Source organism: Atractosteus spatula, chromosome 8 (genome assembly GCF_055471065.1).
Source record: "Atractosteus spatula isolate fAtrSpa1 chromosome 8, fAtrSpa1.hap1, whole genome shotgun sequence".
Classification (NCBI taxonomy): Eukaryota; Metazoa; Chordata; class Actinopteri; order Semionotiformes; family Lepisosteidae; genus Atractosteus; species Atractosteus spatula.
In genome coordinates, this window is record NC_142713.1 from 57,733,449 (window position 1) to 57,752,083 (window position 18,635).

At 41.7% G+C, this 18,635-nt stretch overlaps 1 protein-coding gene across 3 annotated transcripts in view; it reads right to left on the reverse strand.

Moving 5' to 3' along the window:
• Window positions 1-17,709, reverse strand: part of eea1 (early endosome antigen 1) — a 44,302-nt gene extending 26,593 nt beyond the window's left edge. For 2 of the 3 annotated variants that reach the window (XM_088923058.1, XM_088923060.1), the window contains exons 1-11: window positions 17,565-17,709; window positions 12,119-12,196; window positions 9,033-9,161; window positions 8,102-8,232; window positions 7,609-7,666; window positions 5,925-5,990; window positions 4,787-4,826; window positions 4,519-4,632; window positions 4,302-4,423; window positions 2,823-2,978; window positions 823-939 (exon numbers count right to left, since the gene is read on the reverse strand). In XM_088923058.1, the coding sequence (XP_088779184.1) occupies window positions 823-939; window positions 2,823-2,978; window positions 4,302-4,423; window positions 4,519-4,632; window positions 4,787-4,826; window positions 5,925-5,990; window positions 7,609-7,666; window positions 8,102-8,232; window positions 9,033-9,161; window positions 12,119-12,196; window positions 17,565-17,588 (1,035 nt within the window). In that variant the 5' untranslated portion in view covers window positions 17,589-17,709. The remainder of the gene's footprint in view (window positions 1-822; window positions 940-2,822; window positions 2,979-4,301; window positions 4,424-4,518; window positions 4,633-4,786; window positions 4,827-5,924; window positions 5,991-7,608; window positions 7,667-8,101; window positions 8,233-9,032; window positions 9,162-12,118; window positions 12,197-17,564) is intronic. The other variant, XM_088923059.1, reaches the window with a different exon arrangement.
• Window positions 17,710-18,635: the final 926 nt, after the last annotated feature.

An 18,635-nucleotide genomic window follows, 5' to 3' on the forward strand; every position in this document is an offset into this window, starting at 1 on the left:
CAAAGTTATGAGACCCCTGATGACAGGGTTTCTAAATATTCTGAAACATTACCGTCAACAGAAAGCTATAACTGTAACGATTCCAGCGTGTAGACGCATGGCCCCAGTTTCAGATGTATTTTTCATGGTAAGAAAGGTTACTTCCTGAATTGATTTTAGAACCTCTTCACAGTAAAAATATGGGAGTGAGAGATTAAAGTCACCAAACCCTGGGGTTCAGATAATCTGAATCTATTTATGTTACTCATGTCTCTGGCATTGTTTTTGTTTCAGTTACTGTAGGCTGCACATTTAAGGTTTGTATTTAATTACCTTTGTACATTTTGGTCAGAGAATTACATGTTGTTATTGTTTTGACTTAATTATTTTGTTAATCGCATGATGCATTTAATATGTTTGCACTGACAGGGTTTTACTGTTTAATTAACTCTATTTAAAAGAGAAACCTAAATAATAATCTACAGGTTTTATGCCTACGCTTCGAAAAATAAACCACAGCTATGTGTGAATTAAACATTAAACAAAAAGTCTAAATTAAAAACACTTGCTAAAGGCTTAACAGCTTTCTTTCCAAGCACGGAATTAATGTTTGCTTGTTGCTTTGCAGCCAACACACGCTGACGAAGCTCCCCTCTTCAACTTTAAAATAAAAACATTACTGCAAGCTTATGTTTATGATTCGGATTTAATCAGGCTTTGTTCTCTATAAGGCTGAATCACTCCCAGCAAGGCACAACAACCAGAGCATGTTGGCATTTGTAGCAGTGCCATTACACAGCACACGTGCATCCTGTTAGGAGAGTCACTCTGCTCCTGCCTTACCTGGTTCTGCTGCTGAAGTCCATTCAGGGAGCTCTGCAGCTTGTGCAGCTGCTGCGTGTACACAGCCACCTCCTGGGGACCCTTCTCCAGCTCCGCCCGCATCTGGGATATCGTAGTCTAAGCAGAAAGCACAGTGTTTACTGACCACACGTTCAAAAAAAGTCCTTTTACAAAATGCCTCCAAAGAAATCTGCAGACCTTCCTGAACTAGGCATTATCAAGAAAAGACAATCTTCCTTATTTTTTGTTTCAGAAAAATATCCATCTACATCATTTGGTACAGTGAGTTTCATGACACCAAGATAATACTTACCAAAAAAATTAAGAAAAAGCATTTTATTAACACACAAATACACATTTTAATATGTATAAAATAAAAGCTTAATTATTAAAGTTAATAGGTAGATTGTTGATTACAAAGCAGGAATGGAATATTACATTCTTCACATCAGAGAAAAGGCTCACTTTCAGAGATAATATATAGTCTTTAGAACATGTAAACATCATCTCAGTTCAAGAATGCCAACTCTTCTTCACCAGGGTTTTGAATCATCTTAAATTCAAGACTGATAGCAAAACTCAAAAGAAGAGAAGCTCTTGACAGGGTTACAGAACACTGAATAATGTACCTGCAATGTAAATGCAGCAAAAGTTTAAAAGTTTAAAAACGTCTTAAAAATGCGAACTGTGGACGTCAATGCCTCAGCTCCTTTGTGGAACGAAAGCATTTTGATGCACAGGAGCAGAAGGTGAACAACAGCTGTGAAGCTGAGTCAGTCTGTCCCACAGTATGCCAAAATGGACAACCACTCACAGACAGCCACTACACATCGGACAACATGAACAGTACAACGTTGACAAGACCAGTGGAAAGAAGATTACCTCAAGTTTACGAACCTCCACCAGAAAGCAGAAGAAGAAAACAGATGGAAGAAGACGGAAGAAGAACAAACACAGACATTAACAGCAGCCACAGGTACTGCATGACGGCAAAAACTCATTAAGGCACAAACTGGAGGCATCAGCTCCAGGTACTCTGTGTGGGAAAGTACTGTATGTGTCAGCACTCCACCTCTAATCCACACTGCAAGGCAGGTCTCCATAGTTTGGACACTAAGGTTTAAGAAGCTGCATTTTGGGGTAATCAAGATCTATAAATATACTTAAAATAAAAACAAGATGATTAATGCGCTAGGCAATGTTGGGCAGCGACACATCTTCAAAGGTTTTGGCATCCTGTTTCAGGACAGAGCAGAAATGAGTTTCACAGCTATTTTTTGTTTCCTTGTTTCATCATTTTCCTCATATAATCATCGTTCTCTATTCTAATGCAACTAATCTTTTCTGATATGTCCAACTTTCTGATCCTTTGACTCAATTATCTGCCTGTTGCCCATGGAAGCAGAATGCCAGCTGGGAGAGTACCAGGCATGATCACAGCAGGGCACGGCATAGCTTGTTACAGACATTCTGGACCAGCGTGGCACAAACTCGGCAACAGTGTCATGAACATTGCATTCATTATTCTTCTAGTTTATGCGTTTCACAAATTGTCCATTGCTCAGTCTTTACAGTTCTTCTAAGGCTAAGCTGTCTTGGGGGGGAAAAAGCAAAAGATAAAACAATCGCTCAAGCACTCTTGATTAAAAAAAAGCCCGGTTGCTTCAATATACTAAAAACTTAGCTCTCCTCTCTGAGGCACTTTAAATAATTTAAAAACTGCTTAATTATGAATCACAGCACAGTGAAAGAAACACAACAACAGAATTTAACAGTACAGATGATCCCTACAGAACTTACCGTCAGAGAAACTGCCTTGGAGAAAGGATACTACAAAGTTTCATCTTCATGGTGCAATTCAATGCATTCAGCATTTGTGTTCTAGTTTCGGTCCTGATCCATCTGGAAAACGCCTAAAGCACAATCACGATCTCGTTCCCGTGCACTGTAACTAACTAATGGACTAAGAGACCACCGGTCTCTTCTCGTCTCAGACGTACCTCTGAGGCTGTGTACTCGGCCTGCAGCTGCTTGTACTGGTTCTTGAGGCGCTCGGATTCCTGCTCTCTCTCCTGGGTCATGTTGTCCATGAGGGTTTGCACCTGCACCAGCTCCCTCTTCAGCACCTCCACATCCTCCACCCCTGGCCGCTGCAGCTGGGAGAGCGGCACAGAGCAGCGTCACAGCCAGCCCACACCCTTCCCCGTCCACAAGCACACGCGAAAACCCGCGCGTCTGCTCGCGAGCGTGGCAACACCCGCCGCGCCTGTCCGATTTCGACGCCAAATGCCCTTCCCAAAGGAAGAGCGTAAAAAATACACAACAAACAGCAGCTTCAGAATTGGAGGGTCACAGCAAAAAAAAATGGCCACGCTTAATTAGGATTAATGTCGTCCTATATATACAACCACTGTAACAATGGCTGTCGAAACCGTCACCAGAGAAGCATTAGTAATATTGTCATAGAAATCTGAACATCTGGAACAAGCCTTATAATGTTTCAGAAAAAATATTACTCCATTAAGATCTGGCAAATTTCTCTTGCATGAGTATACAACCCAGTTGTATACGGGTTATTTTCATGTTATGAGAATCATTCAGAAATACAAAACCACCAATTTCAACTTTTAGGTCATAGTTTGTATTCCTTCTTTGTCCTACTGTATATACAATATGGAAGCTGCCCCAGTTCAGGGTTTAAAAACCCCTTACTGAAGAACTAGGGCAGAGTTCCGTCCTGGGCTCCACTTCACTACTGGGCTGCTATCATTTTTGTTTCCATTTGTTTCAGGATGAGGAGGGAAAAATCGAAATGGCACATTAAAAACAACTTCACATGAACAGTTTTGGTTGCTTTCTTTTGAACAGAACAGGCACCAGTGCATTGAGCAATATCATGGAGCAGCACAGGGTCCACTGCGATTTCAAAAGGGACTTTTTAAAGACAGACTCTTTTTGTAATGCATTAAAGAAAAGAGATCAAGTAATGACACCTTCAAGAAACCAATACATAATTACAGATCCAGAGAAGAAAATCCTTTTCTCAGTTATAAAGATATTCTTGAAACCCTTGCAGTTTAGAACAATACAGAATTAAAAAACAGTGTATCCATGAAACACCTTTCCTTTAAAGGTTAGAACCACCTGACAAGAGTAAGTTCAATAATGGGTTTACTGATCACAAGTTAAGGAATGTGTGCTGACCTCATGGATCATGCAAAGAGCTTAGTACTCATGCATTAGTTCCAAAACCAGAAACACCAGCCATGACCTTCCTGCAAAAGCTACACACTGTAAAGCACTCCCTCTGCCCTGTCTTCTCACCTCTTTCCTGTGAGACTGATGAAACTTTACCCTGGGCTGCCAGTGAGGCTGAACAACACATGACTTCAGCCGACATGCTATTCTGTCAGCAAGTGAAATCGCGTGATTTTCCCCAGCAGGCCAGGAGTCAGCGCACACAGATGCTATTACTTTACCAGCTCTGTGTGGAGTTTCTCTTTCTCCTCTCTCTCTTTCTGCAGGTCCTGGGACAGGCTGAGGACTCGCTGCTCCGAAGCCTCTCGTAGGCCCTTCTCCTCATCGTATTTGGACTTGATGTCTGCAGGTGACATAGCCAGATCAGCTCACGCCACGCCGCATCATTCCTGCAACAGGCTTCAGATAACCTCTCCTACAGGAAGGCATCCCACTTACCTACAATCTCAGTGGCCAGCTGTGCTGCTTTCTGTTCAAACAAGTCTTTCATTTGCTTGATGTGGAACTTTTCCGTTTCAGCCTCTTGCAGCTTCAGTTCCAGTGACTGCATCTCTGAAATCACCACCACAGGGCGAAATCATCACCACTGGACTGTGGTTCTGATTAGATACTGCATTGCATCCGAGTTTCAGATGACAGCTGGGACACAAAGCGGTTTCTTTACAAAAAGGCCAAAACCTACAGGCATCGCGGAGGGTGCATTTACCTGATGATTCAGCACTTGCTACTCCATCAGTATGTGGACCCTAAAAAAATAAGAATATTAATCAGGACTGTAAATACAATAAAAAGTTCCAACCCACCTATTAGCTATAATATCTAAACCTAGAACACAATGTACTTTCAATGGCTAAGACAAGACAACCTTTAACTAATGAGATGACATCAAGCACTGGATTTATACAGGAATTCTGCAAGTCAGCACCCACACTCAAGAAGTGCTCTTCCCAGCCCTGACATGATGGATAGAGTTGCTGCATTAATTCCTTGATTAAAATGATACTCTTAAAATAACGTCTGAGTGCAACACACAACTTTTTGTGGTGTTTATGCCACCATGTATGTTTGTTTCACACTGGACTCTGCATTTAGCAGATATTTGTCTACTAAATAAGTTTCTTAATACACAATCAGATTCTAAATATCCAGATGATTTAACAGTAATGTATTTATCCGGGCTCGTTCAAGTCATTCTCTGCCGTTGGATATTTTCATGGTCTTTGTAAAATGACAAAAGCACTGCAGATGGACACGCTATGCAGAGTTGTGCCTTCTGTATTATAATGTAGCCTCCTCAGTGTGCAGTTTTCAATTATGCAATATTTATGATCGGGCTGAGAATAAAGAGATTTATTTAAGAAGCACTGCTAAATAAGAAATGGAAAAGGTAAACAATGATCTTGAAGGAAAATATTAAGTGAACAACACACAGAGAGAAAGGCCTTAGCACTTTGCATCAATGCCAAGGCCTTCTGCACTGTCGTATTTGAATATGAAACTGAAACAGAAATGCTGCCAAAGGAAAAGACTAAATACCCCATAAAGAACTTAAAAGTAACAAGCTGAATCTCATCACCCGATTTAGACATGTTTGCCCAAATGGGCAAAAGCAGAAAGGAAGGAGTATAGTGAAAAAATAGTCCAACCACATGTCTTGTACATCTACTGTATTGTCATCAATGCACAGCACAGATGATCTTAAGCTACTATGGGTTTGCGAAGGTAGTAGGCTAATAACTGGGAAGGAATGCTGCACATAGAGAAACTTCTCTAACAGACGTGCTTCAAAGGGCACTGCTTTACTCTTGATTAATGCCCAGTTTTAGATGTTTTAGTGGAATTACTTGCTTCAGCTGCCCTTGAACCTTTTCCAGTTCTTTCTTCAGTTCCTCAGAAAACCATCGCTCCTCCTGGAGAAATTAAAAAAAAACATACTACCAATGCATAACAAAACACAATAGTCTAGGTTTTCCATCTGCATCATTTTATTTACATTTTAAATAAGCAAATATGTTCATTGGCTGTTTGTAGTTGGCATTGGCTGACTCGTGTTGATGATAAAACACTGGTCTCAAGTGTGTGAATTCACAAAAACAGCAGGTGCTCAATGTTTCATATTTTATTTTAGTGATTAAGAATATGTATAAATATTCACTCATAAGGATATAATATTAATAAAGGCCAGAGCAGTGAAAGATCTGATTATGTCCCATGAAGACTGCTTAGTTTGTATCAAAATATTTTAAACCACCCTAATCATGAGATGTTTTTTCGATCACCTGAAGAAGCCAAAACATTTGTCTCGTTTCTTTTCAGCAGGGAATAAAGCTTTACCTTTTCCTCTGAAGCCTACACATGCTGACGTAGCTCCCTACGTTAGCTTCTTACCTTTTGATATTACTAGGTTGAGTTCAAAGGTAGCCAAAACAAAAGAAATCCTGTCCTGATTTGACGAAGCAGACCACACAAAATATTTGCATAGTTTATGGTTACAAGCCGTTGAACGTGAATCTCAGTGATGGTTTTGGATTGAAATTCTAATAGCATAATAAAGAAAGCGCTGCAGAATTCAAGGACGTCACAATGGAAGAGGATGCTGCACCCTAAAATTTCAACAATATCAAATGGCAACGCACGAAGCATTGCTTTGGGCATAATTGAAAACGAATTTGAAAGTGTTCATTGTGCTGCACATGCTTGTCAAACTGCTTTGGTTGATAATCTGGTGCAGTAAAATAGTGTCATTTTAAACACAGCCTAGCCAACGAACAGGCAGAACAGAAGTAGTTGTGACTGTTTACTTTTACAATAAATATGACTTTTTTATGAATCACATTGATGAGTTGAACAATAATTTGTCTTGTCTTCATCTAATAATGAAGAAAGTAAGTTCAAGGTAAATATCACATCTTTTCAGAATGACTTATACTATTATTAATTTCTTAATGTTTCTGAAAAGGTTAGTATGGAAGATTGTCTTTTTTAGACCTCAACATTAAGTGTTGCACTGCTTAAAAAAGACACAGTATGACCGTCTGCTTAACAAATTATCACAACAGCCAAGCTAACCTGCTTGAGAGTTAGTCACTAACTGCTCCATCCATTTCTTGAAAGAAGAGAGCTTAAAAAAAATGGCTTGGCAGCTTGTCCAAAATTTCCAAAACCATTTGCATAAAGAAATGCCTCTTCTTTTCAGCCTTAAATGTATTCCACATAGATTCCACCAGTGCTCACCAGTTTGTTATCAACTGTCTATCTACAGGGTGATCAGGAAGATGTTTCACAGTGAAAACATCTAAATATATGACCTTTGCTACTGTCCAGATTTTTATATGATTCATTAAATACCTGTACCATCATATGAAACTTCTTTAAGAAAACAAGAAACTAACATTCCATTATCTTCAACATTATTTTGTCCTATATTACATCATTGTGACATAATCGATGTAATTACAGTCTAACATAACATAACTATTTCAAAAGGAGTCTGAAGGCAACTATGAACATGACACAAAGGGACCCAACCTTAAGTGAAGCTTGGAGATCCTGTACTTCTTGTCGAAGGATTGCTACGTCTTCCCTGCTGCAAAAGAATAAAACAGAACAAATAAATATATTTCAGAATAATATTATTCAAAGTAAAGTAATTCACTAAATAAGCCGACTCATCTCTGAACATGATGACGGGGCTCCAGCAATATAAAAGGGTCTTTCTTATTGTAGGCCACACAAAGAAGACAGAAAAGACCAGCTGATAAAAAGTCTTAGTCATTCTTCAAAACACAATCAGGAAAGAAATAGGTTGCATATTTCTGGCAACATGATTCTAAAGCTGGCTTAGTTCCAGGCAATTACAAGTGTTTTCACAAACATATTTTGCAGAACCATCTCAGTTAATTGGGTTAATTGAGATTGGACCGATATTACACTTGGCCTCTGCAGCACATTACACGAGACTGAAATTATTTATCAAGACCTCTGTCGAGACCACTTGATCGGGGAGACACCGCCTCCTTACCTTCCTGTGGACTGGACGGACAGTCCCCCGTGACCACCAGACTGATTGGCAGTTTCGTGAAACGCTTCATAGTGCTTAAAGAGCTCTTCGGCAGAGGCGTGGGACTTCATACACTGCGGACAGATGAACCCCTGCAGACACGCAGATTCAACTTGAAATCAGTGCTCCACAGCAACCTGCATCTCCCAGGAACAAGCAAAACCCCACAGCCAAACCAAGACATGCTCTTAATTCCTCAAGACGGCAAAAGGAGATGAGAAGCACACAATAACAGACCGGGAAGCAGTTCTCCAATGCCTCTGCCCCGAGAAACTGTTTTGAGAGTACTTAGAAATGCAACCCCAAGAACATAAAGAGATTATTCTGAATCACAATACTATCTACCAAAGAACTGCATTGTTAGTCAGCAGGACTTACTTTTCACCCAATTACAAACCAACTCACCATTTTAACACAATTTGAGACCATCAATGCAAATGAGCCTACTATTGTCCACTATTTAACAATTTCAAAATAAAACCTCCATAGCAGCCTTTAACAGAACACCCTTACCGTCGAGACTTATTTCAGCACTACGTGCATTTCTTACATGAACACCCACCAAAAAAAAAAAAAGATGAGACAAAAACATCAAATGCTAAAAACAGAAGTGAGCTGAGGAAGCAGTGTGAACATCCAGGACATGCAATCCCTAAAGCAAGATGTAATAAAATAATAAAGAGATATTCTGCCCAAGGCAGTCCTAACCACCGCCTTTCCAGACTCTCAAAAGCCACACCTAAGCTCAGTGACAAGGGAGAGACAGGGTCGGCTCACGACTTAACAGGGCATGCAGGAGCCACAGGCGTTTTGCAGAGTACAATGTGAAAGTCTTCTAGCACCCAAGAAGCGCCACCACCCCAGGGCATCAAGAGAAGGAGGAGAGACCCACGGTGATGGGAGTCGGCGGGGGGCGCCGCTCTAGCTGCTGTGCGTCTGCCTCTCCGTGCTCGCTCTGGTAATGGTCAGACAGCCCGGTGGAGGTTTGGTAAGAGCTCATACAGAGAGGGCAGATGAACCCCTGTTAAATGGCAGCGTTAGTCCACAGCTCAGCACATGGAAAACGAAGGAGATGAACAGGCACGCGAGTCAGAGGAACCCGCAGTCAACGCACAAAGCAGATCTCTCGGAGAGCCGCTGCGTCACAGCTCGCGATCGGAATTCTTGCTGGGATGCCAACTGCAGAAATCAAGGAGGAGCTCGTGTACATCATACACTTTACTTTATTGGCCAGATACAATTTCTTGTAATCGGAATTTGTCTTTTCACATACCCCAGCTTGCTCTCCATGAGACACACAGACAGGGAGAGAAGCTTGGGGTCAGAGCGCAGGGTCAGCCATTTATACGGACCCCTGGAGCAGCTGGGGTTAAGGGCCTTGCTCAGGGGCCCAACAGAGTAGGATTCCTCTGCCGGCCACGGGATACGAACCGGCAACCTTCCAGCCACAGGCGCATGTGTCATGTATACTAGTCATGTGAAGGGTTTAATAAATAAATGCAGCTTAAGACACAGATCTTGACCACTACCACATTATTATGGTAAGTTATCATACAACAACAGCTGAGTATATAATTGCAAAGGCAATACAGTAACGGATTTAGTCTTGCTTTCCTTTTAAATAAGATTAAGAATTTGACTGTAGAAGCGTGACCTGTTGCATGGTGTGCATACCCCAACAAAACTAAAGCATAAATTATTTAAATACATTTAAGTCTTTCATCTAATTATGGCTAAAACTTTCTTATCTTGCTTGTTCGATCCTCAGCTCACAAATGAGATGCGCTTGCAATATCTACGAAGTTAGCAGGGTGATCCCTTGCGCTTTTGTGGAGGAATATAGAGCTGACTGTTTATTAGCAGGCTTATAGACAATGGCCGTTATAGTCTTTTGATCCATCATAAACAAAATCCTCATACTGGGTAATATCTGCTCTCTCTCTAATACTGAACAAGTTAAAACATTAATTCCATTTTTATCAACAATAAACACCACTCTAGGCAGCTTCTGACCTCTCCTGCTACACTTATGATAACTATGTCCACTCCTTTCACATGATTCAGATTCTCATTTTGCGGCTGTGGATGCTAGTCATGAGGAACATTTAGCTACTGTAGAATGAGACCTAATACCCATGCTGTGGACCCTATTTTTATGCCTTTACTTAGAACTAATTTCTCTGCATTTAATGAACCGCATTAATGTCTGTCAATGGCCCAAGTACAGATGTTCAGACAAAACCTACACAAACTGACAAATCCACTGGTATTGACAGCACAGAATTCCAGGGTGTACCGTGTCCAGGTTCACAGCATGTCACATTTTGGCAGTTTGCCACATACAGTATAAAAACACTGTTTTTTGTACATCTCCCACAGTTTGAAATAATTAGATGCATTGCAGCTACATCCAGGTTTCCATTAAAAGACATATCCGTGTTAATCCAAACTTATTCTTAAAGTACACTCCAAAGGCCTGATAAATACATTATCATATACTGATAATATGTTAAGCATGACTCACTGCCGGCAATAAAGCAGGGGAGATTTTCATTAAAAGGCCATTTTTATACATTGGTAATTTTGTGCTCAGCATATGGTAGAAACATATTAATGGAAAAATCCAAGCCTGAACAACTGTTACCATGCCAATAAAATAACTAGAAGAGAATATGCTGTTGCAAAAGTCAGTTATGCAGTTATCTTTAAGCGCAAAGCAGTTAGTAATTTTATTGGTTACAAACACTCTTAAAGGACAGAGTAGCAGCTTTCACAACCCACATCCTCTTGAACAGAGACAGAAATCTGAGATCTGAATCACAAGCGCCAACAACATAAAAACAAGAAATTCAAGGGATGATGTTCATTTTAAAAGATTCCAATGTTCCCACTACGTGATCTAAAGAATAAAATCTTCCACTATAGCTTTTCTGTAAATGGAAAGTAAAATTTGTGCCCATTTGCCTGTAGCCACAGACAGAAGATGTCAAACAAGAATCAAAAAAGGTTTAAACTTCAGGTTATGGTTTTAAAAAAAATACTTATTGACAAATGAAAACTGTCAAACGTAAAATAACTCTCTGCAGTGGTTTTCTAATGGGTGACTAAATCTTACTAGATTAAATCTTCTGTGGTTTCTATTTTTTTTTTTTACTAAGGTGGTCCAAAGAAAAATTGCAGATTGTACACTGTTACATCTCAGAGTTACATCTCTGAGCAAAACTGCATACAATATGTTCCGTCAGAAAAACGTTTCTGATCCTGTGTATGTGCCAACGGCCAGTTTCCTTAACTTCTCAGGACTTAAGCTAAGATATTACTTCATACTCAACAACTATAGGAAAGGTTAATTGCCAAACCTCACTTTTACAGGGACAGAACAATTAGCCAGCTGCTGATGCATTATTAGATAATGCTTTTCCCCATAAGAGCTCATAGCTAAGAACCCTGCAACCGCACACAGGGAAGAATGAGGACACATACGCAGACTCCTCGAACCCACCCATCTTCAAGCCAATCACCTTTTTACACATCGCGTAGCACCACCCATACAGGAGAATCAGTGCTGATTGGAGGAGATACCCGTCCCTCACCTACAGGCCCGTATGCCTGCAAGTGCCTGGGAGGTCACAGGGATGGCTTTGTTTCCAAAAGCCGAGAGAGCCCTGAACATCTAATCCGACTCTTCCCTCTGCGGAACGTCGACAGCTGCGCATTGCCACACGAGGCACCCGGGTCACAGTCGGCTAGCGACGCGACCCAGGCTCGAACCCGTGATCCCAGAGCTCCCCCCGCCCTCAGCCTAGCCCCTCTACCCACTGAAGCACACATCGGTCTCCCAGCTTTAACCTTTGAATACGAGTCACCTCATCTAATAAGCGTGGAAACAGCCCCAGCAGGTCAGACAGCCACACAGGTGAGAACATGGCAGCCACACACACACAGATTCCTCAGGAGACCGAACACACAGTAGATTACCTCCGAGGATTCCTCATTGTTCAAGTCCGCAGCGGGCTGGTCGGGATCCGAGCCCTGCGAGCCGCCTTTCCCCGGGGTCTGGGACAGAAACGAAAGCACAGGACATCAGGAGACGTAATGCTTGGTGCCCAGCCATTGCTCATAAAAATGAGACATTTGCGTCCTTTTTTTTTTAATAACTGTATCAAGGCTTTAGTGTTATCAACCAGAGAAGAGAGGATAAGAAATATAGTTTGGAGGCAACAACAAAAATGCTTTTAGCGTGGAAAAATGTGTTCAATTTATTTTTAATGATTACAGTATTGTTTTCGCAGACAATGGCGGAGATAACTACTTAAGAGCATAACATTTGCCTACGTCACTTTATCACGACCTTTTAAATCAAACCAAATAGATACAGACAAACAAACTATCCTTTGGAACTTATTTTAGACGCACCCATCCATGTTGCTATGGAGGCTACCTAAGCTTGTTGTTATTTCTGTAACAATGCCTGAGGTCCATATCTTCTACAAGGTTTGTTTTTTTTTTTTTACTTTTCCTGTAAATGCTGGGGTGTGTTTGAGAACAACTCAGATGAACCAAAGTGCAGTCTGTTACAACTGCCCATTATAGATACCAAGTGGGACAGGTGGAAAATGATGGACTCTTCATAGCAATGGACACACAATCAACCTGGTAGGTGATCACATCAAACCTTTGGGGGGGGTGGGGAGGCTAAAAATTAGTATTTTTCCTCACAGTGTAAAAGCAAGAAAACAGAAAGAGCAAACCAATATGTTAATTCGTTATTAAAACAGCGCCTGTCATCCTGCCTGGAGCGAGAGACTGGATGAACAGCAGTGATGACAGGCAGGCATACAGCAGGCACTGTGCTTATCCGTGCTGCTAGACCTAAAGTTAATTAATGAGAGGGAGCTGGACAGGAGGGAATAAAATCCTGGCTGGCAAACGATAAGAATTGTCTAATTAAACAGTGATACAATCATCCAAATTTTCATCTTCTTTGAATAAATCTGGGGCAAAAGTGACAGCAGAGCTGCTCCAGTTTGTACGAGTTTCCATGAAAGATGTTACTCAAGAAATGTATCTGACCTGTCTTGTCTTTGTTGTTTGTTTGCTTCTGCAACTTACCTTGATAATTCCAGCATAAACATTTTCTAGAGCCCCATTCACTCTTGTTTTATGAGGCAGCCTTTACTCAAATGTAGCACACATCCCCAATCTGAAAAGGCAGCCCTTCCTGACCTAAATGCATGCCAGCTTTCTAATGCATCCCAGGGCCAGCAACTGCAGATCCAGCACTGGCGTAAAGTATTGTATATGTGAACTCACAGTCAGTCTTGAGCCACATTTGAATATCACATCGCCGGTGACAATATCAGTAACAGGCCCCTCACACATTCACCACCAAGAACAAATGGAAATCTGATCAGGAGCCAATATTGTCCTTAAACTTGGACCACACATTCACTCTTCTCTCAATGATAGACTTGTTTCTCTTCAAATGCCTCTCGATTTCATGCCTCTCCCTCTTACACATTCCAGTTTTTCACATCTCTCACCCAGATCACCCTTCATTTGGACAGGCTGCCAACTTGCCAGCAGCCCTCTCACCTTGCAGCTCACAACTGGCAGCCCACTGGAGCTCAGCAGGTGGGAGCCTGGCCAGTACCTGGATGGGAGACCTCCTGGGAAAAACTAAGGTTGCCTCTGGAAGAGGTATTAAGAGGGGCCAGTAGGGGGTGCTCACCCTGCAATCTGTGGCCCCAGTATAGTGATGGGGACACTATACTGTAACAAGTGCCGTCCTTCAGATGAGATGTAAAACCGAGGTCCAGACTCTCTGTGGTCATTAAAAATCCCAGGATGTTTCTTGAAAAGTGTAGGGATTCCCGCCTGCTATACGTGTGGTTAATTTATCATCAGTGTGAATACATAAACATGCATTTTACCACATCTGACAGGTGAATGGGTCACAGAGAAAGTCATAATCTAATTTATGTGTACGGCTTTCACAATTTATAGTAAACCTGATTAATACCTGTACACACAGAGGATAATACCAAGCCTTAACAAGGTGACCCAAGACACAGCTCTGGTGACAAAGTAATAAATCAGGTTCAGACTTGACAGGACAGGCATTAACAATAAAATAACACAACTAAACGACAATTTACAAAACTATACAAATGTGTACAATCTGTATATTCCTGATTCGCGCTCCCTGTAGGCTAAGAAACCCAAAATTCTGTTCTTGTAATCTACAGTATTACCACAGTAAGTACAACCACAGTATCTTAAACAGGGCAGACAGAGAAACAACCTGAAAAGCCTAAGGAAAATGTTTCTGTGTCAGAACTAAATCTGCCTTCCTGTAACACTGAGTCCCAAAGGCAAACAAATTAATTTTCCTATTCCAGAAACGCATCACCAAACTAGGGGAGAATGTCATGAGTCCAAGGATTCCACAATGCAGGAAATCGTAATTTCCTAAAATAAACATGACGGCAGGCTCTCTATAATAATGTTCAGATTACATAGCCAGAATCTGGTCTCCAAGAGGGATCAGAACAAGGTCCTCATGCATGACTCAAACCTGGAGGAAGAAAGGGAGGATAAAGTAAAATTAACTTTGTTTCCCCCTGGACTGCGCCTACCCTGTGTCCTGTCTTCCCTGTGTTTATATTGTGGTCTCTTCCTCTGGAGGACAGCTCAAGACCTCCCTAGAATTGCCTAGTCCCTGTTGAATGTGCATTCTTATTTACAATGTAGATAATTAGAGTCAATCATCAGAAACAAACTTTAATCACTTGAGTCTCACCTTGTGTTTAGCTGCTATTAACCCACAGATAGCTAGGCAAACAATGCAAATCAATATGCTTTGTTCTAAACTTTCTAAAACTTCAGATCTTTGTGAGAAATGCAAACATAGCTAAGCTTTGCTAACCACCATCATTGGATTGTTGAAGCTGAAAAACATATTGTCCATTCAGAAGGCTGTTTGCCATGTAAAATGTCTTTGACACTTGCATACATTGTTAGACAGCAGACCTATGCAATAATGCAACAGTAAAATATATTTAGCCTGCCATGTGACTCATTTTAAACATGCGTTTAAAATGCACGAAGCAGGAACAGATGTGCGTTCATTCAAGCTGGCAGAATGCAGTTTGTTATTGGGGATGGTTTGAATCCCCAGATAAAAACATCTAAGCAGATACCCATCATCTTATCTGGGTCTTAGAAGATCTTATGATGAAAAGACTGATATGTTTTAAGTGATAGTCATGCATCAAATACATCACAGTTAACCTTGAACCCTGGGAAAACATGTTAATGAAAGATTTTAAGTACTGCATAGTACAAACAACGATACAGGGGGATGACAGGGATGAAATCCCAGTCTTATTTAGGCTTCTGTACTGTTGCTGCCACTTCTTTCCAACACATGACTTTACTATTTAGCATTTAGGTGTTTAAGTCACACTCACATTGCTAAAAACCTACTGTCCACCAATTTAGGCCAGCTTTTCAGTCACCGGTATGTAGATAACGTGCTGCCTTAAATCCTAAGAGTCAAAGGTAGGGAAAACAAAAAAAAAAATACTGCCCTACATTTCAGTCCGCCGAGGATTGACCTAATAAGTGTGAAAGGGTGTAAAATGTAATGGGAATAAAATGATATGCTAGCAGCTATATCACCTGGCAACTCGCAACTAGCAGCCCACTGCAGCTCAGCAGGTGGGAGCCCTGCCAGTACCTGGATGTGAGACCTCCTGGGGAAAACTAAGGTTGCTGCTGGAAGAGGTGTTAGTGGCCAGCAGGGGGCGCTCACCCTGTGGTCTGTGTGGGTCCTAATGCCCCAGTATAGTGACGGGGACACTACACTGTAAAAAAAAAAGTCCCAACTTCAGATGAGATGTAAAGTTGAGGTCGTGACTCTCCGTGGTCCCAGAGTGTATGAAGGGGGGTATAATCTACTAATGGTGTCATTATAGTATTCTTATACGACTCGACATGCCACTATAACTTAGCAGATTCCACTGTGGACATACACTATATCAGCTAACGGGGGCATGGCATGACTAGAACAAGCAGAGTTTAATTCCATGCTGAAAAGTAAGATAAGTGGAGAGGAAAGCTTGATTTCATCATTTTGCCACTCCTGCAATCCAAGTGCAATAAAGGCTGCCATCACGATCATGGATTCCTTGTCATGGCCACATAAGGGTTGCATTTTGACATTATGTTGTGAAACGTAACAAGAAGGACATTTAACTTCACAACTATTTGTTGCACGTCAATAGATCATTAGACGTCATCCTTCTGGCTCGTACTGGAAGCCTAGGTTGAGATGCAAGGTCCTGCCAAATTAGAACTGGCCACCTTCACATAGAGATAACAGTGCAGCAAATACAACACCAGGCACAAAATGGAGCCGACCCAGGCACATCTGTGATTGGCATCTCGAGTTTTATTTTCACCCACGTAGGGCAGGATTAACTCAGAGATTCAGTAATTTTAATTATTTCAACACATCTCTAGCAATTGCTTTACAATCGGTAAGATCACCATTTCTGACGAGCGTTTGGTTTGAATACAAAGCTTCGCTTGTGTACAAATACAAAACAGTCTGACATGATGGTACCAAGCCATCACTACTGCATCATCAATAGTGCTGTAAAAATGAAACGAATGCCAAGTTTTTTTTCCGGACAATAACTGGATTTCATTATTAAAAATACTAAGCTAAAAGCGAACAGAAAGAAAAAAAAAACAGTAGAATGGATGTGTGCAACTGATGACCTAAACCCTTCACAATGTAATGCATTAAAAGCGATTCCAGGAGCGAAGGCTGCTCAGACCAGTTAAAATTAATGACAGTACCCGCGACTGGAGGGCACAGCCCCGTACACACGGCTGTGATAAAATAAAGCACCGGGAGCTCGCTTCAGACGTACACTTTTATACGTCGAAATCAGACGGAAATCAGAACTAAAAAAAAAAACATTGTTGAGACATCGTCGCCACAGCCAATCGCACGGCACGCCATGCGAATAAAGCGGAACGCCCACACTAACTTGGTGATTTCTGTGCGAGTCCAATTCAATAGTCTGGATCAGCCAAGCCTGACAGTGTGGGTCCAGGGTCTGTACCGCTGCAGACAGCAGCCTGAGCGCCGCTCCCCGCAGCTTCGACCGAAGGGCTGAATTCGACATCAAACGCCAAAAGCTACAAGTGAGCGTTGTCGTTTGATACATTAATCAGCGGCAGTCCACTGACAAACAGGAGGCCTACTCGCACGGCCTACACACACACACACATAGAGGGAGAGAGGAAGGACAGGCCTTGCTTTTGCAGGGCATGGACAGCTAATTCAATCACAGAGAAAACAAGACGCACCGCACCAGCACGCCCGCGGTTCCGCCAGCGCCGAGCTTACCCGCTGCAGTATTCGTCTGAACATGGTGCAGACCGCTGCCCCTTTTGTTTCCGAAAATAAAACCTAAAACGAAACGAAAAACTTTATTCCTTATTACGTTTCCCAGAAGCACCTGACCAAGCCCGCTTGCTGACAGCCCTGCAATTCGGAGCACAAGGGTGGGGGCGGTGCTACGGGGAGGGTGGGTGGAGCTCATGTGCAAAGGGGGCGGGGCGTCGCTCGGTTGAACAGAACGGAGAAGGGAAGAACACGGAATGATTGGCAGGCCGTCCTGCGTTTTCATTGGTAAACCCGGACCCGAGTGAGGCGGGCCTTCTTTCTAGGCTGCTCTGTGAAAGGAATACGGGAAGTGAGTGGAATGGTTCACGGGATGGAAATGTCATGTATTTTTTTTTGAAAAAATAAAAAAAAATCAGTCTGAAAAGAAGAAGCCCTTTATAAAATGATTAATTGCCCGTTGCAGTTGTCCCCAATTCTGCTTTGGTTGTGCTGTGGCTTAAAGGAGGATTAATGATAAGGTCTGATTATGATAAGAGAGTGAAATAAAGAATTGTAAGAATACTCCTGTTTTTATGCCATTAAGATAACATGCAGTGTTTCCAATTAGTGGTGTATCATAAGGAAATGAATCACAAGGCCTCTTATTACCAGAACGGTATAGTAATATAATGGCATAACCATCTTAAATATGGCGAAAGGAAATAAGTGAAAACTACTCAATTCAAAAGAACAGAGTAGAGAAAGGAAGTACTTTATTTCTAAAGCACTTTTCCCACCCCAAGGACGCTGTATATAGTGATAAAGAAAAAGCACAAAAAGAGTAGAAGGAAAAAAATGAAATTAAAGCATGTGGTATAGAATGTAGGGCAATCAGACACAGGCCCTTGTCAAAAGGTGAGTTTTTAGTTTAGATGTGAAGAGAGTCAAAGAATTTGCCCCTCGAAGAATAGGTGGAAGGGAGTTCCATAACAGTGGGCTGACAGAAAAGACACGGCCACCGACAGCCCCACAGTTTCAATTCTAGGTACAATGAGCAGAGGACCAGCCTCAACTAACGGGGCCTGCGGGTGG